Source organism: Arvicola amphibius, chromosome 11, assembly GCF_903992535.2.
Source record: "Arvicola amphibius chromosome 11, mArvAmp1.2, whole genome shotgun sequence".
In the NCBI taxonomy this organism is placed as follows: domain Eukaryota; kingdom Metazoa; phylum Chordata; class Mammalia; order Rodentia; family Cricetidae; genus Arvicola; species Arvicola amphibius.
This window is the reverse complement of record NC_052057.2, coordinates 22,912,036-22,938,889: the sequence shown is the minus strand read 5'-3', so window position 1 is coordinate 22,938,889 and position 26,854 is coordinate 22,912,036. Positions and strand designations below refer to the sequence as shown.

The window sequence follows — 26,854 nt, the reverse complement described above, 5'->3', positions numbered from 1 at the left end:
AGAGCGGAATGGAAACCCATCCGCCTAGGTAACTTCAGGCAAGTTTGTTTCTCTCCCAAGCCTCTTTCCTGCCAGAGGAAGTAGGTCAGGAGGAAATAAAATCCATTTGTCTACCTCTTGGGATGCTTAAAGGTGAAAACCTGGCTAGCTGAAGCTCCAACTCTTGGATACTTAGTAAATGTTTGTTGAATTTGGTACAGGTAAAGCCAGTGACTGTGTCATCTGTTGTCACACAATGACACAATGAAAATCGTATTGTGTGTTAGTATGTGGATAGCTGAATTAAGGAAGAAAATTCATCAACCAACAGATGATTCTGTTTGGAAGCCACAAATTCCTCCCCAATGAGGTGCACAGCAGCCCTATCAATACTGGCTTTAATACAGTTGCAAAGTGCCACCAGGAACTGTCATAGCCAGGTTCATTCACCGCACATCCCTCTTTTGTAGAGTCACGGGACCTAGGCAGGCATGCCGTGCACCTAACAGGAACAGGAGATAGCGTATCTTGTTCATCCTAGAAATAAGGGGCTGACATGAGACACTTGCCCTGAAATGAAGCTTTTTTGGAAAGTAGTACATCTTGGGGGAAAGTTCAGGCAACCAGACACTTCCAAAACCAATCCTCTTTTTTGTGATTAGGATCTAATGAGCATTATGTTTAATTTTATGTACCACCTTGTTTATGTTGTTGTTGTTGCTGTTGTTGTTGTTATTGTTAGCCTGTGTTGTTTTCCAAACACTCTCCTGTAGCACAATTAATAAAAACCCAGAGACAGAAACTGGAGCACAACCTGAAAGTCAGGAAAGCAAAACAGGCGGCCACTGGCTCTTACCTCTCCCTCTGTCTGTAATGGTGATCCTGCCTCCAGGAATCTAAGAAAGAGACTGTGTCTGAGAGCTGTCTCCTCCGACCTTATATTCTTCTCTAGGGCTGAGATTAAAGGCATGCATCACTACTACCGGGTTTCTATGGCCAGCTAGTGTGGCTACTGGGATTAAAGGTGTGTGTCACCACTGCCTGGTCTGTAAGGCTGACCAGTGGGGCTGTTTTTCTCTCAGATCTTTAGGCAAGCTTTATTTATTAAAATACAAATGAAATATCACTACACTCTCCGATACTGTGATTTTATTAATTTACATTTTTCTTCATTATTTTACTGAGTTCAGTGGTGAATAAGGCACAAAGACACTGAAGCACGAAGCTCTGCGGAGTCTCATGCAGGTCTGAAGCCGGGCTCTGCCCTTCCAGGTTCTGCTTTCGTCGCTCTGTCACTGTGTCGGAGCACGGAGGCTTCTCAGGACTCCCACGTGATTGTGGCACCAGGGCAGCTTTCAGACTCTGTTCTAATGGAAAGACGGGTCTAAATAAGTCAAGCTAGGTCTAGAGCCAAGCTGAGACTTCTTGTTTCTTTCTAGCCTTTAAATTTAATCTTGCCTATCTTACCTAATTATTCCTTTGGAAAGATAGTGCTGAGCCATGACACTCAAAAGAAAGAGAGAGGGGGGAGAAAAAAGAGAAAGAAAGAAAGAAAGAAAGAAAGAAAGAAAGAAAGAGAGAGAGAGAGAGAGAAAGAAAGAAAGAAAGAAAAAAAGAAAGAAAGAAAGAAAGAAAGAAAGAAAGAAAGAAGAAAGAAAAAGAAAGAGAAAGAAAGAAAGAGATCAAGGAGAGAAGAAGCCTAGATGGTATCGTAAGCGAGCCCACACACCCATGCTGACTGATGGAATCCAACCACAGGCACACAAGAGCACAGATACATGCCCCTTATTGTGCTGGTGGGGCGGGTGATAAAGTTAATGAACTCCAGTGACATTGTAATTAAATGTAAAACTACTTATCTATATCCATAAATTACAAATGATGACATGAAAAGTCGCTTCCATTTGGGCATTTTCTTTCCTCACACAAAGCACAGTGCGAATCACAGACTCAAGGAAAGCCGGAGGCTGGAAGTACCTGGTAGGGGCAGTGTGAGGCTGGGGATGTTAAGGAGGATAGTGGGGGCAGCGCCCTGGGAGGTAGAGTGCAGGCACTGTAGAACATGCTAATGAGCTGGGCATTATTTTAAGCTAAATTGGAATATCCTTATAGTAAACTATTCAAGGCTTCCCTGCTTCTCATAAATCTACAGGTATTTTTAATAATAGAGTCTGGCAATAAATGGACTGGAAACCAGATCCCTGAATCAAACCCAAAAAGCCATGTGGGAAGGCAGCTTTTCTAATGCGTGACCCCAGTGTGCCTCCCCAGGAAAGCAGAATTCACCCTACCCAGTGACTTCACATCCGAGCCCCCCCACCTCCCCTCACCACAGCTCTTCCCAAGCAGTCCTGAGAGAATGCAGACTAGGAGGTTAGCTCTCCATCAGACAGCTGGGAGAGTTCATTTTCCATTTTGCAAACTAATTTTGTTCTTGTCAGTTGCGATGTCCTGCCAAGTGGTGGATGGGAGTTTCTAAATCAAAAACCGCTAGCCTTAAACCACAGCCAGCCTGAGTCCAACTTCAGCGACGGCTCCCAAACCAGAGCGTATGGTAATAATACTATAGCTATTTGTAAAATACTGCCAGGTTTGTCACATCTAGAAAATTCATAGCACATTTTTGGCACATAATCTATTCTAAGTAATAGTGATAAAGATGTATATATAAAAATACATGTTTTTAAGTGAGTCCTATTTAGTGCATTGATGCAAGGCAGAAAGTTAGCTAACTCCCACCATCAATCTGTACGGCTGGAGTATACATCAGAGCCCTGAAAATCCAATTGTTTATGTCTTTTAATTCTGTTATGCTCAAAGCCTTCAAAATTTATCAAGAAATGCTACAGTCTATTGTTTGCAGTGTATGTGTGTATATGAGCTTGTGGGTGAGCATGTGTGTGTGTGAACTTGTGTGTTTGTGTGAAAGCTTGTGTTTTAATGTGTGAGTGTATTGTGAGTGGTGTGTGCATGTGTGTGTGTGTGTCTGTGTGTGTGCTTGTGACCTCCTATAGTTGAGTCACCTTATTTAATTGCAGAAATGTTCTAAAATTTATTAAATCTAAGATATCACTGGTGAACCGTGAGAGTCATCTGGTCCATCCCCCTGCCTCCATGTCAACCTTCACTGAAATTTAAGGCTGTGAGCTTGAATTTCCAGGTCTCAGAAACTCAGAAGAGTCACTGAAAGATCTGACAGGAGACTCAGGCCAGAGTCAGGGTAGAAAATGAGGAGGAAGTCAAAGGCAGGATGGTGGAAGCAAAGCCTTTCCTCAAGAACCTGCTTGGGAGAGGCTGGTGAGGGGAAATGGGCAAAGGTGCCGGCCCAGGGGTGGGATGGGTCTGTCTAGAGAGTGAGTGATGGCTGGATCTCTTTTTGTCTTTCTCGTTTGCACTGAAGCTATTAAACACAAACCGCGCCAGTAAGGTCCACACTGTCAGCAGTGCACCTCTTCCCTTTCATGCAAGGTCAGCCAGGCCCTTCTGGTACTGCCCAGTCTGTCCTACAACCCCAGAGCCCTGGCCCTATTAGATGAGTTTTCCATGTCACAGATGAAAGGATGCCTCGTCCTCATTTAACGGAGAAGTTTCTAACAATGCCCTGGAGGAACATTCTCCTGCCGTGCTCACCACTACTCCCACTGGCCTCTAAATTCCCCTCAGGCTCCACTTAAGCCTAAGTATCTCTGGTTCCTTCTGCCCTGACCAAACTCACTGCTGACCTCACGGCTACTTGCTGAATATTTGCACTTAGCTAACTTGGAGTCTAGGTACACAGGACTCCGTGAGAGTGGATATCCTCTTGATGTAGTACGCTTTGGTAGAAAGAACGGTTCAGACATGGTTCACTTTTGACTTAACCTTGAGCAAATTACCTCTATGAGCCTCAGTTTGTTCATCTTCAAATGGGACTGATAATGATTATTGTGGGTGCTTGTCGGTGCTAGTCTGAGGATAAAGGGAATTAGGTATGTGTTGTTAGCGTAGGGCCACCAATAATTAGCTCTTCCTTTCCCTTCCTCTGCCTGCCTTTTCCTGGTAGCGTACCTCCCCTCCACTTAAACACAGACCTTGTCTGTTCTGTGCTAGTCTCACCTTAGCTGGGAGAAAGGCATGGTCCTTCTTGCCAAGTTTCTTTTGCTTCTGCCTTCCACACTTGTTCCTCCTTCCTGCTCGCTCTCAGCTCTCTTCTCTCCTCTAACTTATCCTAAGACTACAATCAGACTCAAATTTTTTGACCTACACTTGTTTCCCCAGGATAATGTCCCATCCTATTTCATAGTCAAAAGGTCAATATCAGTCTCTCCCTGAGTGTCCTGGAACTACAGGTAGTAGTAAGACATGGGTAGCATCTATCTGCAACACTGGCAGTGAAGTGCAACGGGACCCACTATGCATCTCGGTATGAGAGGGGTCCCTTTAATTCAAGAAGAACCCCCAACTGGGCCAGAGGCATAATGCTAACGTTGGTAAGACTTTCCATTTCATCCCAGACCTTGTGAAATATGTAAATAATCTCTCAAAAAAATTAACTTAGATTCCAAGGGTGGTTGACTGTCTTAAATGCCAGGTACCATTTTCATAATACAACATCAGGGGTGACATTTATATACACCCCTGAATTTGCCCAGCATTTAAAAGTCTGGGCCACATATTTGTTGTCACCATCCGGCTGTATGGAGAATCACAAACTAGATAGTGGACTACCTAGAGGTCTGAGCAGGAGGCTACTCATCGCCCACATGTCTTACATTACATCAGTTTTTTGAAAAAGCACTGCTGGGGGCTGGAGAGATGGCTCAGTGGTTAAGAGTACTTTCTGCTCCTGCAGAGGACCTGGGTTCAGTTTGCAGCATCCACTTGGCGGCTAACAGCCATTTGTTGTTCCATTTCCAGTTCCTAGAAAATCTGATGCCTTCTTCTGGCCTCCATAGGCACTGCACACATGTGGTGTACATAAATACACACATAAAAATACATAAGATCAAAATAAATCTTTAACAAAACAGAAACATAGCTTTTGTCCATTTTTAACAGGGATATATATAAATTATATATATATAATTGATTTTTATTAAGCTCTACATTTTTTCTCTGCTCCCCTCCCTGCCTTTCTCCTCCCCTTCAACCCTCTTCCAAGGTCCCCATGCTTCCAATTTACTCAGGAGATCTTGTCTTTTTCTACTTCCCATGTAGATTAGATCCATGTATGTCTCTCTTAGAGTCCTCATTGTTGTCTAGGTTCTCTGGGATTGTGATTTGTAAGCTGGTTTTCTTTGATTTATGTTTAAAAACCACTTATGAGTGAGTATATATGATAATTGTCTTGCTGGGTCTGGGTTACCTCACTCTATTTGCCTGCAAATTTCAAGCTGTCATTATTTTCTTCTACTGTGTAGTACTCCATTGTGTAACTGTACCACATTTTTCTTATCCGTTCTTCGGTCAAGGGGTATTTAGGTTGCTTCCAGGTTCTGGCTATGACAAACAAAGCTGCTATGAACATAGTTGAGCTCACGTCCTTGTGGCACAGTTGAGCATCCTTTAGATATATACCCAAAAGTGGTATTGCTGGGTCTTGAGGAAAGTTGTTTCCTAATTTTCTGAGAAATCGCCGTACTGACATCCAAAGGGGCTGTACCAGCTTGCACTCCCACCAGCAATGCAGAAGTGTTCCCTTTACCCCACATCCTCTCCAGTATAAGTTGTCATCAGTGTTTTTGATCTTGGCCATTCTTACAGGTGTAAGATGGAATCTCAGAGTTGTTTTGATTTGCATTTCTCTGATGACTAAGGATGTTGAACATTTCCTTAAGTGTCTTTCAGGAATTTTAGATTCCTCTATTGAGAGTTCTTTGTTTAGGTCTGTACTCCATTTTCTTTTATTGGATTATGTGTTCTTTTGATGACAAATTTCTTGAGTTCTTTGTATATTTTGGAGATCACACCTCTGTCTGATGTGGGGTTGGTAAAAATCTTTTCCCATTCTGTAGGCTGTCATTTTGTCTTGTTGACCATGTCCTTTGCTTTACAGAAGCTTTTCAGTTTCAGGAGGTCCCATTGCTTTTGTTCATTTTTAAAATATAATTCTACTGGTTTTGGACAGTCTTCTCCTGTTCTCTCTGCTTCATTTGCCATTATTCTTCCAAATAAATTCTTACCTTAAGATATGATTGAGTTCAATTCCCAGCAACCACAGGGTGGCTCACAACCATCTATAATGGGGTCTGGTGCCCTCTTCTGGCCTGCAAGCATACACATAGGCAGAATGTTGTATACATAATAAATAAATAAATAAATATTTTTTTTAAAAAGATATCATGATTGGTAGGCAATAGCTTAACCACTTTGACACACTGTGCATCAAAGAACCATACCACTTTCTCTCCTTCCTGACTGTCAGCGTTATTGCCACCGTTAAGAACAGGGTCAAATCCATCCCCCAAGAACAGTTTTGTAAGCCTACTCACAGTGGGGAACTATGTTCTCATTCCCCTCACCAGCATTGGGTTTTCCCACCAAGCTTTGGAACTAGCTGCCCCATAACCACTTTTCCTTAACTTGTTGGTTTCTTTCATAATTCGGTGTAGCATGTGCCTGTTCTCTCCCCATTAGCATGCAGGCATCCAGGGGGTAGAGGTCATTCCTTTCTCCCACAGCCTGGCATCCCTAATCTAACCCTCAGCATAGTAGGTGTTTCACCCATCCTTGTTTCTGTAAGCTCCAAAGTGTCGTCCCACCTCAGCATTTATTTCTGGCTTGTTCCGTAAAATGGGAACATCCTTCCCTCTGCACTGTTGGAAGCGCTTCTTCCAGAATGTGTCCCCAAAAAACCCAGACATATTAGTTAATTCCTTCTTCTGATCATTAATCCATGTGTTTGTTAGAGCATGAAAACCTACTGTGCACAGTTTGGAGAACCAAGGGCTTGCATTAGTGATTGCAGAAAACTTGGAATAGGTGGTACAACATGGTAATAATGGACAGGTGGGTGCATAGATAATAGTAGGTCATGGACAGATATAATACGGTAGACTAATAAGATAGCTTGATACCAGAAAATACAAGCATATGAGCATACTGACAAAATAAAAGGCACTGGAGACTTAACAAAAGCCATTGGAATGGACTGTGTTTAAATGAGGAAAATGTCTTAGAACAGGTTATGAACTTACGTCTTCAAGAAAAGGAGAGACCGGATTCGCAAAGAACAGGATCCATTCATATTATCTCTTACGATCATTTCCTACACCATCTAGTGAAATCTTGGTTCCAGTCTAGACGTGTAGCTAATATCCTCTGGATAGATGAATGACCAGCGCTGAGAGGAGGAGCAGAGCCTGTGTGCAGAGAGCAGTTCGTTCGTCAAGGATGCGTGTGGTGCTTGAGGAACAGCAGATTAGAAATGATGTGTAAAGTGGAGAAGGGGGGAGGAAAAAACTAGGGACTGGAAATGAACATCTCTCCCAGGGTTGGGTTTTACCAGACAGTGATACACACCCATTGCCCCTTCATCCATCTATTCCATAATTATTTATTAAATGTGCGACATATGCCCAGGCACTGTGCTCAGACCTGGGGATCCAACCACGAGCAAAACACAGTCCCACCATTCAAGGATCATGCGGCCTTTTCGTCGTGAGCCAGTAAGTGACGCACACTGACAGCCCTGGTCACTGTTGGCCCGGGAGAGTAGTGTATTCAGCGGAGAGAAGAAGCCTTAGCTGATAGGAGCGTTAGCAGGGGCTGCACCCTTGTGAGGACAGAGTCGTAATAGCAGATGACATGAAGGTAGTCGGGAGGATTTAAAACTTAGGGAAGAACTGTCTGCCTAGAGGGCTGTCTGGGATTTTAAGATAACTAATTGATATCTATGGGGGAGAAATAAGTTTATTTATGGCCACACATGCGACCAGGTCTGCTTGTCTCCTTAGCTTCAGATCTGAATCCTGGGCTATGAGGAAGAGGAGGATGTGCTGAGTCTGGTAGTTTTGAGGTAGCCATATTAACTTTTCCTTGAACATACGTCCATGGGGCGAAGGTTGAAAATAGATTTTATTAGAAACCCAAGTCAGAATATGTTGGTTTTGGATACAAACCTCCAAGGGTCTGATGGTGTAGGGCCAGCAATTAAAACACAGACAGAAAGGAAGACAGTGGCGGGGGCCTTTAACGCCAGCCTCAAGAGAAAGCCTTGGCTGGCTGGTCTCTGACCTCTTCCAGTTCTGAGATCCTGACTCAGATTTCAACTTCACTTCCATGTATCTCATTTTTTCTTTTATGTTTTTTCTTTGTTTCTCGCTCTTTTTATCCTCCAGGATGACGGTCTCCCAGAAAATGAGCATCAGCTGTCAGTAGCTGGCAAGATCAAGAAGCATTTCAACACGGGCCCCAAGCCGAACAGCACGGCAGCCGGAGTTTCCGTTGTAGCAGTAAGCATCTGAAATACCTAACCACCCCTGCCTTTTCAAAGCAGCCCACCCGAGAGACAGGCATTCCTTGCGAGATTCCTCCCGGAGACAGCATAGTGGGTCACTTCTTCAGACAGCAGGGGAGGTGGTGTGTGTGTGTGGAGTGTCTCCCTGAGTGCCTCATTATCCCACACCTCCAGGGGATCTGGCAGCATATATTAATTTCATGATGTATTTTTTTAAGGAAAAAAAAAAAACCCTCTCCCCAAACTGGACTCTGTGCCAGTGTAAACTTCTTGGCTCTCAGGTAAAGCCGTCAGTGTCCTTTAGCTAGGAACTAACTGCAAGGGAAGGAGAGCTGGGAGGGAGACAACGGAGCAGAGTCCTGAGCAGTGTAGATGTTTGTACTAAATCTAGGGGAAAGGCAAAGCAGCGGAAAGCAAACACAGTGATTCTCAGGGAGACTAAATTGCTGGCAACACCCAGTGACGTCACAAGGTCTTGCTCCTTAAGAATTTGCTAAGTTGACATCTTTTATCATGTGCCAATTTATCTGATGAGTTTGCACTAGATTTTTTTCCTGTTCTATACATGCAGGCATACACTATATGTAATCTGATAGCCTATCTAACAAAGATTAAATTGGTCCAAGAAATACTAAAACCTCAGACTTCCCGGTGTCAAATTCTGGAGTGCATATATCTACATCTCAGTTCACTTGAGTTTGTCAGTTTCCTCTCTAGCCAGACTACGTCCATTTTAGCGGCACACTCCCCATGAGAGTCACTCAGCCTGTGCCCCTTTTCTCCACCAAGAACTTAGGGTGATAGCGAGTCTTGGGAGAGTATTCATGCTGTGGACAGCCCGACTGCTCAGCTCATGAGCAGGGTTCCTGGTTAGTCCTCTCTGTGGGGGTTGCAGCGTTCTGCTTTTCTTTTCCGTGTTGAACTTGCTAGAGTGCCAAAGCTAAGACTCGGGTAGGGACCGCTCTGAGAGTTACCTGTCTGGAGGGACTTCCTGACTCTGCAGATGGCACAAAGACAAGCTTGCTCTTCTTGTTCCCATCTCACAGTCTTCCAGGGACAGCATGGGTGACGACAGATGGCTGTCCGTGGAACATAAACTCTGCTGGATGTTCCTCGGCAACACCGAGGTTTTACACACTCAAGCTGCTCTTTTTGCCTCTCTTTATCTCTTTCCAAAAAAAAAAAAAAAAAAAAAAAAAAAAAAAAAAAAAACTCAGCGGAAAAAAAAATCAGCTGTCCTCTGTAATTTTCCAGTGTTTGTCGCCAGCTAACGTCCACTAGGAATTTTTGCAAGCTACTATCTCTTGGGGTTGCACAGTGAGACCAAAACTCTGTTTTCGTGGGTCTGGCTATTCTGAAAGATTTGGCTCCAGTGGGCCACCATTTTGGACTGGATGGCCAGCACCCTGTCCACAAGAAGGATTGTTTCTCTGCTCCTGCTCAGGGCTCCTTGCTGTTAAAGAGACATCTTTCCCACCTGGGTCATTTGTTTCTGTTTTTGGTTATTTCTCCATAATTTCATTTTAATCAGTCTTTGGTTAAGTTTACTTTAGCTCTTTAGTAATGGGTTGTTTAAAATATTCTGCGAGTCCTGTAATGACTGTGGGCAGAAAAGTCTGTGCGATTTTCCAGTTCGCAAACACTATCTACATCTTTGAGGGCCAGTTCTATTTTCATCAGACACTGATAAACTCTGAAACCAAATGTTTACGAACTTATTAAATTATGAATTTGCTAAAACATCATCAAAATATCTCCACAGAGTACCAGTTGTCACTGGTATTTTTTTTTTCTAAGTATCACGACGGCACCATTTTGAATGCAATTGTTCCCTTTAGCTTTGTCTTGTTATTGCCATTTGGGTTTTGTTGTGGCTGCTGTAGGTTTGTTTCACCTTTCTTTGTGAGACAAGGTCTCACCTGTCCACCATGCTGACCTAAATCTCATTATGTAGCCCAGGTTGGCTTCAACCAAACTTGAAGCAGCCCTTGTATCTCAGCCGGCAGTGGAGTGAGGCTCTGTCCCCAGCATGAATGCTACTGTGACAGGAGAGGTCTCAGTTTATCACTCACGTATTTGCCGTGGCAACCAAGCCGCAATATAAATCTGCGTTACAGCGTACTAACTGGGAGTGACACGTGAATTGGACGCACGCTGAAGACGCTTTAGCCATTGTACCACACTCAGGAATATTTTGCGTGTCAACCACTGTCATTCAAATTTCAAGCATCAAAAGATATCAATGCCAGTGTCAAAAGAAACTCACATGCCTTCTCCAGGATGCTTTTCCCACATCAGCATCTCTGCCTTCTGCAGAGACTCCTGGGAAGTTGCAAGGCTTGCATGGGGCAGAGCTGGAAATTAGAAGATGGCCCCTGGGCCTGCCTTGCTTCTAGCTTTCAGAATAGCACTGACAAATTCCGTACACTTGTTTCTCAAAGACTAAGTATTTGTAGCAGTTCAATCACGAGATTAAATAATATTAGTATTAAATAATATGCCCTTCCAAACTCTGTGTATAACCACAAAGCAATAGTCCTTGGTGAGCAGGACTTCAGTGGGAGGTGAACTAAATATCTTTTGTGAATGGTATAGTCTATGAAGATCACTTGACAAATTCATAATTCTGGTTTTAACCCCCTGTGATGAGAACTTCTCCAGTGATGATTTTTGTTTGATAAATTAACTGAAAAATCAGTTTCCTTGGAGCAAAATTTTCCCCTGAGCATATATGTGCTCCCAGGAGGCTACGAAACACATGCATTTTACTTTAAATTGTCTTTGTCTTGCATAGTCCTCTTCTTTTTAAATTATATGCACTCCTGGAATTTTTTTTTAATTAGATTGGAGTGTCAGTTTGCGGACTTTTTTTCTTTCTTTGCTCTTTCTGGAAACAGCCAGTCATGCCATTGGTCTTTATATAGGACTTGCCTGGCACTGAGCAACACTGACTATACAGGAGTTTATGACATGCTTCCTTTCTTGGGTGACAAAAGAGACACAGAGTGTCACCAAGCCCCGGTCACAGGTGCCATCTTTGACATGAGTCTAGCTTAGCACGCATGCACGGTCTGAGCCACTCTGGCTTGTCCGCGTTGCCGCTTTTTCTGCCCTGTTTCTCATTCCATGCATTACTGAGAACAAGGGAAGGGCCAAATGATGACTTCATGTGAAGGCTGCACAAGGAACCCCAATCGGCTAGGAATGTAATTACCAACTGGAGATCTTAGAGGTTATGGGGCCCTTCTGAAAGAATGGAAAATGACCTAATGTTGTTGAAGCAGGCAGTGTGGTCAGGGGGAGGATCCACGCTGTCCATAAACCGAGGCATTCTGCCCCTGAGAAGGGTTCCATTGTCCTGCCATCTTTCATATGAGTCGGACGAGTTTAAAAAAAATAGGGAAACAAAAGGTTATTAAAATGCAATTTATAGACATGAAATGGAATTAGAGATGACATTTTAACGGTGGACTCCCTGAGAGCTGAGAGGGGGAGGGAAGCATGATTAGATTTGCCCGGCTTGATGAAGAACCCAACTAAGATGACACTTCCAATTTTCCCCCATTTGTTGCTGTTTATTGTTTTAGTTGATAATTTTCCTAATGCTTTAACATTGTCCTTTTGAATTTTGTTCATGCAAATAGAGCGTTTCAGTCTAATTGAACAAATCCATACTAATCAGCTAATATGAGATGCTGGGAAGCTTGGCTCAGTAGCCCTGGTGCCCTGCTCTATGACACTCTGCCTGTAGATGGCAGTAGAGAACTAGTTCCTTGCCACCCTCTTTGTGGCCTAAAATAGAGACCACACAACCAGCTCCCAGAGAGCAAGTGTGCTACATTTTTTTTCTAAAAAAAAAAAAATAAGATGAAATAATAATTTTTGAAGATTAACATCTCACATTGCTTTCTCTGAACACTCGTACAGCCTAGTTTCCAATCAGAACACCCAATCTTCAAGAGTAGTTTTTAGGTTAAATGCCCGGTACCCTGGCACATTGTAATGCCTTTTGTGAATTACAAGTAGAAGCTGTCAGGAGCATTGAATCAGTGAGCTATTTGAAAGGACTCCAGAGTCTCTGTTTCCAAAGCAAGGTGCATCTTGAGTGGGCAGGACAGGGGCACAGGCAAGCAGCAGGACTATTTATTGTTCTCCAGATTTGGGCCCTGAGGATTTTATTCCCAGGTGCCACACGCTGACATATTATTCCGTGGTATTGGGAACTTACCTGGTATTGTACTTACTTTGCCTTTTGTTAATGCTAAGCACTTAATGTTCAGAGAAAGCTATTTTTTCATTTGATTTAATTTTCCCAGAGAAAATGTACTATCGCATCACTTTAGTGCAGGAATATAATTAAGAATAGCTATATTTTTGAAGATCAACTCTCTTAACTCTAAATGTCTGTGATGTGTCCACTTTTCAACCCTCATCTTTTCCTCTTTTCCTTCCTAGTTATAACGCTGGGAGTTCAAGCCTACTGGGTGTCGTGGGGGGTGGGGGGGTCCCATCTGCGCGCTCACAGCGACTAATGCTGGTTTCAGTTTAACTGTCAAGCATTTTCTATTGTCCAAACAGAAGAAGTGTTCATAGCTTTCCAAAGTGAGGACATTGTTTAATGGATGTTCAGAAACTTGTCTGACAGACTAGCTCCATCCTAACCAACTGACATCCGAGATACTTGTAAGGGATTTGTGTTCTGTTTTGTTTTTATTTTCAATGTGCAGATTGCACGGTTAGCTAGCTGCTCTGCAGGGGAGGCCTCATCTGTGTGTGCGCACGTATGTAGTTGGCGGAGAGCTTGGACTGGAGTCTTTTAACTCTTGAGCACAATGTCGATCCACTGAGTTGCCCCATTTCTCTCTGCTCAGCTGGACCACGGGTTTACCATCAAGAGATCAGGGTCTTTGGACTACTACCAGCAACCAGGAATGTATTGGATAAGGTATGAGATGGTGCAGCTCAACAGTCAGTGTTTCCATGGCAACGTGCTGGCAGTCTCCATTTACCAGTTCCTCCAGTGGATAAACATGTTTTTGATTTGTTACCCAGTCCATATGCTGCTTTATTGGTTTCATTTTAATCTTGATTGAGATGCCACACCCCCTCATTCCTTTTTTTCACCCATTATTCACACTGACATTTGCCAGCTTTCTTTCCATCGCACATGCTCAGTATCGATCCCCCCCCCCCCCCCCCCCCCCGTACGGTTAAAAGGACAGTATATTCCATGCTGACGCCAGAGCATTTGCCTGATGTTGCTGATTGCAGCAGTGATGTTTCCAGAGCTCCTCTGTCCTGTGATAAATGGAACAACAGAAGCACCTCGGTGTGCGCTCTATAATAAGCATATACTGTCATTTTAAAGTCATCCAGCCCAACCTTAACCTTAGAGGACGGGACAATGCATTTACACCTTAGCAGTAGAAATGCCTCCAAGTCCAGCGGGCTACAGAATGCATTGTGTGTGTTGGTAAGCTTGTGTTTTCAAATTCTCCACCTTTCCGTTTTGTTTTCGTTTTACCGTTTTCTTCCTCCCTCTCTCCCTGAAGCCCCCTCTATGTACTAGCTACTGCATGAATTGACTTCTGATATTTCGTGATTGTCAGATTCTTTAGTTGGCTTATCTGCTTGAGCAAGGGGGTCTATGGGAAGTATTGACTTGTTTAACCAGCTTATGAATTCTATCCCATCGTTCCCCATTCCAGCCAATGGCCCTGGCATCTCCTGCAAGGGGCATTGTGTGTGTATCTCTCTAGAGTTATCCACAAGCAAGATGACTTTTGATGGTTTGAGAAATGAACTCTGAGAAGTTCTAGGGAACTTCTCTTCACCTTAATGTCTCCAAAATGATTTCCAGGTAAAAGCTCCATGGTGTAGCACTTGCCAAGAAAAGCCCCCAGCTTTGGCATTTATTTTCCTCAAATAATGGAGCCTGTTGGCAGCAGCAGCGTCTGCCTGACATTGTCTCTTGGATCAGACTGCCAAGTTTTACCAAAATAAGTTTATACTCATCTGTGGATAGATACATATATACTTTATAGATAATATGTATAAATTTGCCCTATGATTATTGCTCCTAATTATTTTTTTATAATTAGGGTCGCAGAACAAAGGGCTTAGAAAACCAGAATAGGGCACACTCTGACATATAATCAAAAATGTAGTAAGTAAGGTCATGCTCACTTCTAGATCTGCTTACCATAGGAAAACCCCAGCCACAGAAAGACTTCTACGTGATTTTTCCAAAGAAGGCTCTTTGTGCCTTCAGGACTGGCCTAAGGGAAGGGTCCCAGAGTCAGTGCTAAATTTACCTAAGTAAATTAGCTTTGGGGGAGGGGAGTTCATTATGATTTGCCTGCACACAGACCCAGCTTTTGACTTTTTAACACTGAAAATAATATAGGAGGGTACACTGTTTCACAAAAGCTAGTCTTACCAGTATGTTCTACACACGCACAGGCTCCTGAAACAACTTCTGTATTAGACACAGAACATCCCCAGCACCCTTCCCAGTCCTTCCCAGAGGACGCCTTTGTCCCAGGGGTAAAGACTAACTGAAAAGTCTACCTGTGGTAATTAGTCTTGCCCCTTTCATAGTCTATGTAAATTGAATCGTACCATGCTGTGGCCTTTCTTATCCTATGTCTCCTATCCTGGGGCTTATCAGCCAGACATAGAATTGATAGACAATGAAAAACAGGCATTGAGTGTGTCTAATTACATCTATACTTATTTGTGCTAAAAAAGAAAAAGAAAAACTGGCATCCTTAAATCCACCTAATTTCAGAAAAAGAAGGAGAAATCTTGAGGAATTACAAAACTCCCGCAGAATTAAGGGTAGGTAGGCGCAGTGTGTCAAGTAAACATAATAATTAATACATGTGACCCAGTATTAAAAAGACTAACTACAAGCTAGCGACAGCTCCCATCGGCAGACAAAATGACACATCCCTGAATAATGGGCAGGAGCAGATGGGAGATAATCTCTTTTTTCTTCCGCACATAAACTGCTCTGTTTTCCAGCTGGGGGCAGTAACAGCAATGTTTATAGTTAACTGCGGCACTAAACAGCGCGCACAGTATGTAAAGCTAAACTGGAGACGTGACACTAAAGTCTCATTGCCATCTATGCTTAATTAGGAAGTTTTATAACGCCATTTAGACCCAGAATGAACGTGCTCCCCTTGCTGATCGCAAATGCTTCCATTTTATCTCGGTGGAAGTGGGAGCATTCATCTACCCAGGGTGGCGGGCCAACTTTTCAACATAAACAATCATTGCCGGCAAACGACCGGGCTCCCGGTTTTTGTGTTTATAAGCGCTGGTGGCTGTTGACACCGCTCAGAGCAAAGCACTCCGGAGTCCCGCTTGGATTTACAAAGTAGCTCACGCGAGAGTGTCAGCTGGTAAAACCATCTCCATGAGGTGCCCCAGATCGGTGGGATCCTTTTAATTGACATCTTAGTGATGTGGAGACATGATAGAGGTCCATTTTCCTTCTCTCTCATGCCCTGACTCTCGGCAACTCCGTTCTCTACCTACAGCCAGGGAACTCTGACTGCCTGGCCCATTTACCTAGGAGGCCTTACCTCCCAAAGCCCAAGCTCACTAGGCTAGTCCACGCTCCGGAATTCCACTTCCGGTGAGCCCCGGAAGCATTGCTTCTCCTTGCTGCAAGTCACAGGAAAACGGACAAACTGCCTTACCCCTTTCCCCTCCCATAAGGGACCTAGTCACTCTGTTTCTGCCTTTGCCAAGTACAGATGCCCCTGTGGCTGGTGCCATGGCCAAGATCACACAGAACATGTGCAGACCATGGCCGTGGCCAAAATGGAGTAACTGAGTTAAATAAAACAAACCTCCAAAGAGGACGCCAGTGCTGAAATAGCTGGAATGGGGAGGTGAGCTAGGACAAAGGGCTGATTGAGTTTCCAGGCATGACGTGACTGAAATGTGCATATTGGTATCAACCCCACTCCTGCAGCATTGACAATGAGGCGTTGCCACTGCCGGGCTCCAGCTTTGGGAGGCTGTCCAACCCTGTCCCGCTCAGCTGTGAAAAGGGATGGGCCTCTGTTAAATGAGTCTTGCTGGGTGCAGGTTTAAAAGAGGTGCCCCTAGTGAGGCCAGATAGGATTCTCAACATACTAAGAGCCCAGCAGACAGAGCTCTGCCTGCCATAGCCAAGGAGGCCTGCTTGGGGGCACGTCGCCTTGACCTTGCAGTGCTGAGTTCCAGAGCCTGGCGGGGGACAGCAGATGCCCCTGTAACAACCGCCCCCCCTTCTTCCGTATCAGAGGGGTGAGGTTAAAGCAACCAACGAGTCACAGACAAACTTCAAAGTCAGTCACGCTTTGGTAACAGAGAAGCTTCCAGAAAACAGTGAGCAATGGGCCCTGCAATTGTTCCTTGGTAACCCCTGAGGTCTCAGGCCAGATTCGAACCAAGTGAGAGCACTCTGTATCTATTGCCGCTACAAGAAGGACAGGAATAGCTAGACATGGTGTTACACGCCTTTGATCCCACACTTGGGAGGCGGAGGCAAGTAAATCCCTTTGCATTTAGAGCCAGCCTGGCCTATGTAGCAAACTCTAGACCAGGCAGCAGCCAGTACTACACAGGAAGCTTTGTCTCTAAGTGAGTAAAAAAAAAAAAAAAAAAAAAAAAAATCCAGCACTAGTGAGCCACCTGGGTCACGCCTCACCAAGCCAAACAGATGGCTGTTTTGATTTTGTTCATTTGATTTGTTTTCAGAGGTCTCTTCTGAGAGCATTTCAACAACATATAAATCTTTCTGTAAATTCGACTTGTTACTAGGAAGGAGAGGAAAAATGTGGCACACCTAAGTCCTCCTCAGTGGGTGTGAATTGAAGGGGGTCTCTTCCTCTCCCTGGGGTCCTGGATAATTTTGTATTTACTACATACTGCTCACTATTTTTACATCACTTTTTGACTTACAAGTAAGCATCCACAGTCTTTTCTGCATACACATTTTGGCTACATTTTGCAAGTGGGCCTTAGTCACACTCCCTGAAGAGGCTCAGGCAGCATCAGGCATGCATAAGAAGGCAGGGGAACCTCTCTCCCAGGAAGCAGCACACAGCCTATCCAAAAAAAAAAAAAAAAAAAAAAAAAAAAAAGCACACGTGTTTACAAGCCGGAGTCAAAGGATTCTCAAATACATGAGAATCACACACCAAGTTAAAGACCAAGATTACTTGGACTTTGGTTAAAACCTGGCAGCCGTTGAGAGGAGGGAGCTTTGGCAGCAGAAAGCCTAGGGTTTGGAACTAGTCTTTCTTGCACCCTCACCTGTCCTAGCCCCCCTAAAAAAATCAGGAAGGCTTGCCTTGCTTTTCTCTCACTTCTGAGAGAAAGCCACTGCCTAGCAGAGGCGGTCTCCTGTGAAAACTGATGTTTGTTGAAGTGGAATCCTAAATTTTTCCAACACTTTCCTCCGGTAAGCACCTGAGTTTTAACAGGTGTTTGCAGCAGCCGTCTTGACTCAGGTGTGCAGAGTTGAGTTACCGTAAAACGTGAGTTTAAAAGGCCGTCCTCCGAGACAGGGTTCGCATGCTACAGCAAATGTAGAATCTAGCCTTCTTTCTGTTTGATTTTCTTTTTTTAAAAAAAGGTTCTATTAGAATACAGCTACATCCATTCATTGACATGTCTGTGGCTGCTTGTGCCTGCTGTGACAGATTCAGAAAGTTCTATCTGAGACCCAAAGGACCTGAAACCTGAAACTCTTACCTATCTGACCCATTGCAAAAAGTCTTCTCACCCTGTATTTAAGGGTGAAGGGTCATTTTAGATCAAAAGTGCCATCTATTAAAAGATGAAAATTTCATGAGACTAGGGCTGGGACCTATTTAAAATGGTATCTTTGCTAAATTAATGAATGAATAGTTGAACTCCAAAGAAGAAATTTTTGGGTTGGATGAGTTTTTGAAAAGGTAGAGTTGAGGTAACCAGACCACATCGAAGATACTCTAGCGATATTTTCATTTTTAACAATGCAGGAGTATGTGCAAACCTTTTGGCTAAGCTAGAAATGTATCTACAATAAAATCAGCTAGCCCCGATATACCTGTGAGACTTAGCTTGGTTTTAAATTTTACAGATTTGCTTAGGACAAACCCCGTCTGTGGTAGCTCCTTAGCTTGCTAGCGTGATGAGAAGCAGACACATGGAAGCTCAGTTTCTCTTCTATAAGGGAGCCAGAGGCTGCAGAGCAGATGAAGAAAGTAAATTCAAGCCTCTGGAAACCCATGCTCAATGCCCTGCAAAGGTGGCCATTGTAACCCTTGGATGAGAGGCTGTGAAGACGGGAGGATCAGGCTAGTTGAGATTCTTTTAAACACCTAGTCTCAAAGTCCTGTGTCCGATCAAGTTAGCAGACACAGAAACCAGCCGTCCTTCCCAGGAAAATGGGAAATAATGCTTCAGAGAGTCACCTTGAAGAAGCCACACAGAAGGTTGTTTGGTTTATAAGCCTCCTTTGGCCATTTTAATGGTGACTTTTACTCTAGGAAAGATCTATGCCATTGTCTCCAGGTACTTAGCAGTTCCTGGCAAGGCCCTCCAAAGATACACCAGCCAAACAAAACAGAACAGTAATAACCATGACAATAAACACAATAAAACGAGGAGGGATACCCGGATCGATTTGTTAGTTTAATTTTAATGGCCAGCAAATTATAACTTAGTCCCTACAGAGTGAGGGTTAGCAAGAAGCGGTTTCCTGAGATTAATGCCCCAGCCTCCTAGGTAGTATGAATAATGGATGGGCTAAAAGGCAAAATGCACAATAATGTTCTTTTATTAATGAAATGAAGACTCGTTGTGATGGCTGGCAATAAATTAGGAAAAAGCCAAAGAGGGAAAGTCGTCAACACTGGCGCCTTTGAAAAATGTAGTTTCTTAAATCCAATAATTACTGCCATGACAGAAAACATCGCCACACCACAGAAATGAAGTACATCCCTTGCGAATCCTGCCTGTATTGCACAGGAGAAATATTTTTGATCCATAGACTGTGAGGTCTATTATTTGCTAAGAGAAAACACAGCCCATTACAGTAGATTGATGGTGATATTAAGCATTCTGGTGGAATTTCATAGGTGAACGTTTTCCTGAGGATCAGGCATTGGAAGACACCCTTCCCCCCACCCCCACACCTTCACTGCAGGCACTGGAACCTAGAAGACAGTCTAGGAAGGAGGCATGTCCAAGGTCACATCATTAGCTAAGCTAAGACAAAAGGTAATTCTCCCAACTTACTGCTTCCAAGAGGATTAAGCTAAAGTTGCTAGGCAAGAGAGACATTTACAGAGATGTGGGATGCCTCCTAGCAGCAAAGACAATGCTGATACTACAGTTCTTACTCCTGAGTTCTGCCCAACCTCCCCTACTATTGCAGTATCTCCCCCTCTAACACTGCACAGGGACCAACCAGATAGATAAAGTTCAGGTTCGCTTGCGCACATTTTCAAATTTAATGTCAGAAACCGAATTTAAAATACCTGAGTAGAATGAGGAACACATGCTTACTCATGATCAGTGGAAGGATTCACTGGCCAAATCATTCTCCTCTTTAGACCAGAGGTACCCTTTGTTTCAGTGAGCTTGGTGTTGCGGTAGGCCCAGGAACAGGATAGATATTAGTTCCTTTTAGATTTCCAACTATGCTGTGTGCAGTTACCCAAGTTGCTGTGGTAACTGGCGTATTGCAGCCATCCATCACCCGCTACAGTGGCAGCCAGGGCCTTTGTCAGAGTCAAAAGCCACCACTTCTAGGTGGGTCTTTGTGGTGTTTCCTCTATGTAGGATGGGCCTTTTTCAGTTTGTTTCTCTATATCATTTCATTTCCCGATGATAGGTTCTTTCAACCAAGCTCCCCAGGACACAGTGTGGGCACGAGGGCCCCCACGTGTGTTTAAAGTAACTCCTATTTAGTTATGATGATCCATACTGGAGTCCTAAGAGTCCTTGCCTACCTTTAGCCTGTGGTCATTAACACCAAAATGTGATACTCCAATCTTGAGATGCTCTGAGGGGCTCTTAATGAAATGGAGGTTCCCTGAGGAGACTCGTGGGATTTCGATAGCAAGTCTATTTGTGCTGGTTCCAACAAAACCACAAACCCTGAGCAGAATAAATCTGTCAGGAAGTCGTATATGTTAATGGGACATCCGGCCTGTTCCTTATGACCACACTCACTTTGCAAAGATAGGCAGCCAGGAAGAGACACAGAGACTCTTGCATGATTGATAAAAAATATAAGATAAATAAACAAATAAGTTACGCTGCCTCTCAGCCATGCAGAAATGGCCTGGCATCTACACGTGCAACACAGCACTTCAGAGGACAAATCACGCTTCAAATGCTTCTGGGAGGGTTTCCAGTTTGTTACATGTGCATGACAATCTCTCTTGAGAATACATCACTACAAGTAGTTTTGTTTTCTTGCTGAATTTGTCAGTTCTGAAATGCAAAAGGGAGCTACAGAATCCAGTTGTAAAGAGTAAACTGGGCATGTTTGAGAGCTGTGCTAATTTCAAAGGCATTAATTAAAATTCTAAAGAAATCACGAATGGCACAGCCCTAACTGTGAGTAGAAACTACAAGGGGCCAATGCATGAAAAACAGGGAAAAAATGGTTTTCTATGATATAGGAAGAATTTTGCTGATGTTTGAAACTTTAGATTTTGATTTAGATATTTTGAAGTATTGACTTAGTTTCTTGCTTTATAATTTCATAGAGCTGCTAGGGGGTTCTACTTTATAATATTTTTCAGAAAGTGCATAATCACCTAAGATAATTCTGGATTACATAAGAAATGTGTGATACATGCCCAGTCAGTGTGCCACAATCAGATCAGTATTGCGGAAGTTTCTGGTTGTAGCGTAGAGGAATTTACATGAAATTTGAGAAATCTACCCTGAAATGGCAGTAAGAAGTCTGTGTGCAGTTAAAGGCAAAGGGATTGGTCAAGAAGGTTCTTGCCAGGGGAGTTCAGGCAGTGATACACTGCAGTTGGTGGCTTGTGATTGGATGCTGGAGAATACACGCATTGGACTGGCAGAGGAGATGAAGTCATGTCAGGTGAGATGCAGCTTGAGCCAGGATGCAGAGCTGAGACCGTTTGCCAGTGGACTTTTTATGTGGTATTCCAGGAAGAAAGCCCAGACCAGACTGGTTGGCACCCAAACAGCACTTACTATTGTATATAACCAGATAGGTCTGTGGGTGGGCTCTGTCCTGGGTGGTAGGTAGATCAAGCACTCATTCAAAGCCAGTTCCCTCCTGTCCTTCACACTCGTCTCGCTGAGTTGTCTCTGACTCCAATATCATGTGACATTATTTGAGAAGCTGTCATCTGGAAAACTGCTACTCATCGTGAAGGTAGATTTCCAGAGAGAGTTTCAGTGTGTCCTGTTGACTGGGTAGGTGTCTATCCTGAACCTGTTAGCTTAGGCTTGTTTCTAGTGGCAAGCCTACTGCTTCCCCTCTCATAGCTATGGTAGGATCACCTTCACTGAAGTCAGTATGGCGTGGAAAGGTGCCCAAAAAGAAACTAAGGCAGGATTGGCTAAGGCAAGCAGAGCAAAGGGACAATGTTCTAGAAGAGCCACTGTCTGCCAAAGGAACAAAGGTCTACTGATGCCACGAATCACTTCTGAGTGACTAATAGGCATATTTTACTGTCAGTGCATTGGCAAGGCTGGGACAAGGATTTAGACTTTATGAGGAATTGTAAGTAGACTGGACCTTGGGGAAATTGACCTGTCAGCTACTTGCAGGATGTACTGGAGATTGGGTACCCCAGAAGGAAGTAGGTGACCTCTGTTGGAACTTCTCATAATTCAATGGCCACAAAGTTCATAATTTATCTGTTGTGTGCTGTGAACTGAGGAGAATTCAGAGAAGGCATCTAAGATTTGATCATGGCCCTTTATAGCACCTCTACGACGGGTAAGAAAACAGTCATGATCTATGCAGGACACAGAGTACACGCACTACATACCACATCGGTGTGGGAATGGGGATGGACAAACCTCCAAAAATGAACCACAGTCCCCAGAGCTAGAAACAGAATTACTGGGGCTCAGGGCACAGAGGCTTATGGAAAGAAACATCTCTATGTAGCCTTTGTTTGCAGCCATTGATAAATATTACAGTGACCCAGATGGTCAGGAACCCCTCATTTCTGTGGTGAGCACTAGGCCTAGGAAGTCACAGTCCTCCAGATTCAGAGTGGGTTGGACTGGGTAGATCCAATTAATGTTCCCCAAGATTTTTTCTGACCATTAGCATGGGGGTACCTTCAGCATCTGTTCTTGGATACTATCTGCGGCTAGGGTCTTCCCCTGCTACTTGGGATGCGAACAGAGCTGGAGTGAGCGGTGCACACATGGAAACTCTGTCTTAGCCTGTTACAATAGATTACAGAGTAAATGCTTGCTTGGGCCTTGGGCAAGAGGCAAGAGTTATATTCTTAATGTAGTCCATGGGCTAATCCTTCCACATATTGAGCCTCAGCCTCAGTCTTATAAAGACAGAGCACTGGGCAGACTCGCTCTGGACAGTCTCTTTCACTTTGAAGCCTCTAGAAATCCAGTAGAAACTTCCATCTGACCTTCCCTCCAGAGCATATGATCATCAATCACCTTTCTAGGAAGTGCTGTGAAATTTGGGAGCTTGTAAGCAAACAGGTTTATGTAGGAAGGTGATCATCTAGAAGGCTACTAATTAAGGAGACAGGCAGGACGTGTGGCATTGAGTACTTAGGCAGATGAACAAGGAAGGAAGACGATGTGACCATCCCAAGAGAGTCTGGAGCAAGGAAGGTTAAAGTGAGGGACCCTCTGAGTACAGGCTCGGCACCAACTTCTGTACCAACTGCATTCTGTGTTTCGGGAGCAACGACCCATTTCAGGGGCGCATGACTTAGAGCAGCTGAACATACAGCTAATCATAGATGTCTAAGGGACATCAAGACCTAAATGTTTGAAGGCCCCTGAGAAGTCAACAGGGAGAATCACAGTTCAAGTCCATCTCAGTTCAGTGTGCTACTGGACTGCTGAGCAAGGAGAGGTGCTACCTAGGCAAGCACACTGAGTGGGGGGAGGGGAAGTCCTCTGAGTCAACATGTGGTAGGGGCATGCTTTTGCCTCCCTGGCTTCATTTTAAAGCCTTACCTTGCATCAAGTTACAAAGGCAAAAAGAAGGTGCCTCACACCTCTGCAGACCTTGGCGGCTTCAAAGTTGTCTGCAGTGATTCTGTACCTGTGAGAAGAGGCCATGTCTGCTCCTTGCAGTGAATAATGACTGAGCAGAATGAATGGGCCACACAGGGCAAGGCACATTCCCAGTGTGTCCCTCCCTGTCTGACCGCCCCATGTTCCCCATCAGCATGCTGTCCAGGGCCAGCGAGTTCCTCATCCGCAGAAAGGTAGAAACACAACTATATCTTTTATGACCAGGAGACGAGTTTATATTACCCTTGGATTAACTACAGAATGCTTTTTGTGTCAGACAGACTAAATAGACATCTGTTTTCTACACACACCCAACTCCACACAAACAGAGCATTCTCCGTTTGCTTTGAAAAGCAAAATACCATGTGTTGTGACTTTACAGTGTTTTAAATAAAGTTAGGAATTTAGGTTGGTGAGGCTGAAGTTTTCATGAAGTCCGTGGGTATGAGACCCAAAACTACACATACGAGGTCCTTTAAAATTCAGCGAGGGGCAGAATCAAGGCAGACATTTCGACAGCGGCCATTGGGTCGTGTTTTAACTGTTCTGTGAAGCGAGAAGTGAATTATTAAACTTTATCACCCTCGTTGGCTCCTAATGCTGTTTCTCGGCATGTGGATGGTTTTTCAAGTGGGAACGGCCAGCCTAAGTGAGCCATTTACTGCCCCGGTTCTACACGCTGTCTCTATTTCGCTCTTTATTACTTCATTTTGGAACTTTGATTGCTTTCTTTTAGAGCTAAGATTGTTCTAATGCTGTTCTGCAATCGTATGAAGGGGCTTATTTTCACTTTGTTCTCAGAACCAGGCTGGCTATAAATTTATCTCAGTTCTTTGAAGAAACCAACAGTAAAATTTCCAGGGGAGGGGGGGGAACATGGCGGCAGATATCCTCGCAGAGGGAAAGTGACCTCACAAACAGAGCCGCCTCCAGGCTACAGCCCTGTAAAGAGGGACTTTGAGACAAGGCGCCTTCGCCTTTCACTGTGACCCATGTTAAGTATTTTTCTTCCGGCTTTGGGCCTGCTCTTCTGCTTTCTCTTAAGGTTTTGCTATCATGGGCCAGTCCGTCCCCACACCCAATAAATATGAGATGAAGTCACACTGTGTCCCCATCCTAACGCTGTAGTAACTTCTGGGGTCACAGCCAGGTAGCACAGCCCAGAGGTCATCTGAGGTTTCTTTGGTAAAATCAGGCATAGAGACAAGAGGTTGGAATACTCAAAGAAGACAAAACAAAACAAAACAAAAAAACCTTCACTTTTATGAAAATGGACTTTGTTAAGTGAAATCCATAGGGTGCAGTCATGGGGTTTAATTTCATTCCAAGCCTTGCTCCCTTTGAGGCATTGGCTTCCTTAAAATTCACTCTGCCCCTCCCAAGGTTTAGCCACATCCCCTCATCAAGAGACAATAAGATTGTTTAGAGTGAAAATCGCTAACACAGCAGGGAGGCTGTTTCCACCTCTGAGGACTTCAGCTCCCTTTAGCCTTATTATTCCTGTGCCCCAAGTTGCCTGTTGGCCAGTGTGACCCAAGAGGCTTCCTTACCTGTCATACACAAGGGACTGAAGCCCCTGTTTAATGTGGGGATGATTCTAGAAGCCACTGGGTGATGGATAAGAAGCTGGTAGCGCTGGATGAGTTGTGACCTTCATGACCAGGTCCCTTAACCAGCTCTCCAAGAATGGTGTTGACATATGTGAGCCATGATGGGCAGGTTGGCTTGGCCAAGCATACTTTCCAACTGCAAAATATGTAGAGTCTCTCCTGCCATGTCCCCTGGCCTAATTGTCCTCTTTCTCATTTTATGCCCCTGCTAGACCACCGCTCTTGATAAGGAGAGGCAGGTTTTCCGACGAAGACGCAACCAGGATGTGAGGAGCCGATACAAGGCACAGCCAGCTCCACCAGAACTCAACTCGGAATCAGAAGACTACTCTCCCAGCTCCTCTGAGACTGTTCGCTCCCCTAATTCACCCTTTTAATAAGACCCTTTTACTCCAAGCCCTAGCTTAACCCTTTTAAGACTCTGAGATTTCCCCCTCCCCCAAACTTCTGTAAAACAGGTTCATCTGATCTATCTAGCACTCAATGCGTGAACGGCAGAACAGAAAGTATGTTTTGGGTACCTTTGTAGCAAGCTCCCTTTACTGAATGAGAAGGCATGTGGTGTTTGTGACGATGGTAATTTGCTGCTAATAGGGGTCCTTCAAGGGTTAAGGCTAATTTGCAATTTTTTTTAAATATAGAAGCAATGAATATTTTCATCAGTCGAGCTAGGATCTGCAATAGGTAACAGCACCTGTCAGCCCTCTGAGTGCACAGAATTTTCTTTAGAATCCTTGCTGGGTAATTTTCCAGAACCTTGGGTATATTCACACACATTTCTGGACTTTGCTGCAGACCAAAGGGCGTCGTTAGAACCCTAAAATGTCCACACACAAGAAGAGCAGAGAGGATGATCCTTCGTGGATCCTTCTCTGTGGATTTAGAGCACGACAGGTTTTATAACGTGCGTAGATGTATCCCTCATTCCTAACCATTTTACGAAGAAGGGACTCCCTTTGCTAAGTAGTAAGCTGGTTAGCTGCAGTGAGTTCTCTGCTTTGATCGGAGGGAATCAGGTTTGTGGCCGCCTCACCCAAGTGATGAACGGTGTCTCTCCCTGTCTCCATACAAAGATGTGCTGATGACGCCCCTGAAATGCTGCTTCCCCATTAGCTGCTGCTAGTGCCAGGCAGACCCTCGGGGAACCACCTAGCCTTGGCTTGAGCTTGGTGAGTTGGGGTCTGTCTGCTCAGAATCAGGAAAGATCTAGAATTACTGGTGAAAAGAGCAATAAATTACCAGGTGCTCTACAGGGCTGGCGTTCCAACCAGCGAGAGAAAGCAAGGTCCCGTGTTTCCTTCTTCTCAGCTGCTTTTACACGGGACTATAGCCACCAGTGTGAAACCAACACAGAATTAGAAAGATCTGGGGCGAGAGAGAGCAAGAGGCAGTGCTTTGCAAAGTGGCAGATGAGAAAGTACAGTGGGAGCACAATCCAAAAGGGTCTAAGGATGGGTTTCAGAGAAATAAGCCCATTCCATGAGTACCTCTAGGCACCGGCAAGTCTCCCAGAAGACACCGGAGGCTAAAACTGCTACTCCCACTCATGATTTTCTTTACT

At 44.3% G+C, this 26,854-nt stretch overlaps 1 protein-coding gene across 10 annotated transcripts in view; it reads left to right on the top strand.

The window, feature by feature from the left end:
* Dclk1 (doublecortin like kinase 1) overlaps positions 1-25,670 on the top strand; it is a 279,460-nt gene extending 253,790 nt beyond the window's left edge. For 5 of the 10 annotated variants that reach the window (XM_038347477.1, XM_038347476.1, XM_038347482.1 and 2 more), the window contains 3 exons: positions 8,298-8,411; positions 13,288-13,361; positions 25,506-25,563. In XM_038347477.1, the coding sequence (XP_038203405.1) occupies positions 8,298-8,411; positions 13,288-13,361; positions 25,506-25,563 (246 nt within the window). Of the gene's footprint in view, positions 1-8,297; positions 8,412-13,287; positions 13,362-25,505 lie in introns of all 10 variants that reach the window. The other 5 variants (XM_038347475.1, XM_038347473.1, XM_038347472.1 and 2 more) reach the window with 1 other exon arrangement.
* The last annotated feature ends 1,184 nt before the right edge of the window (positions 25,671-26,854 follow it).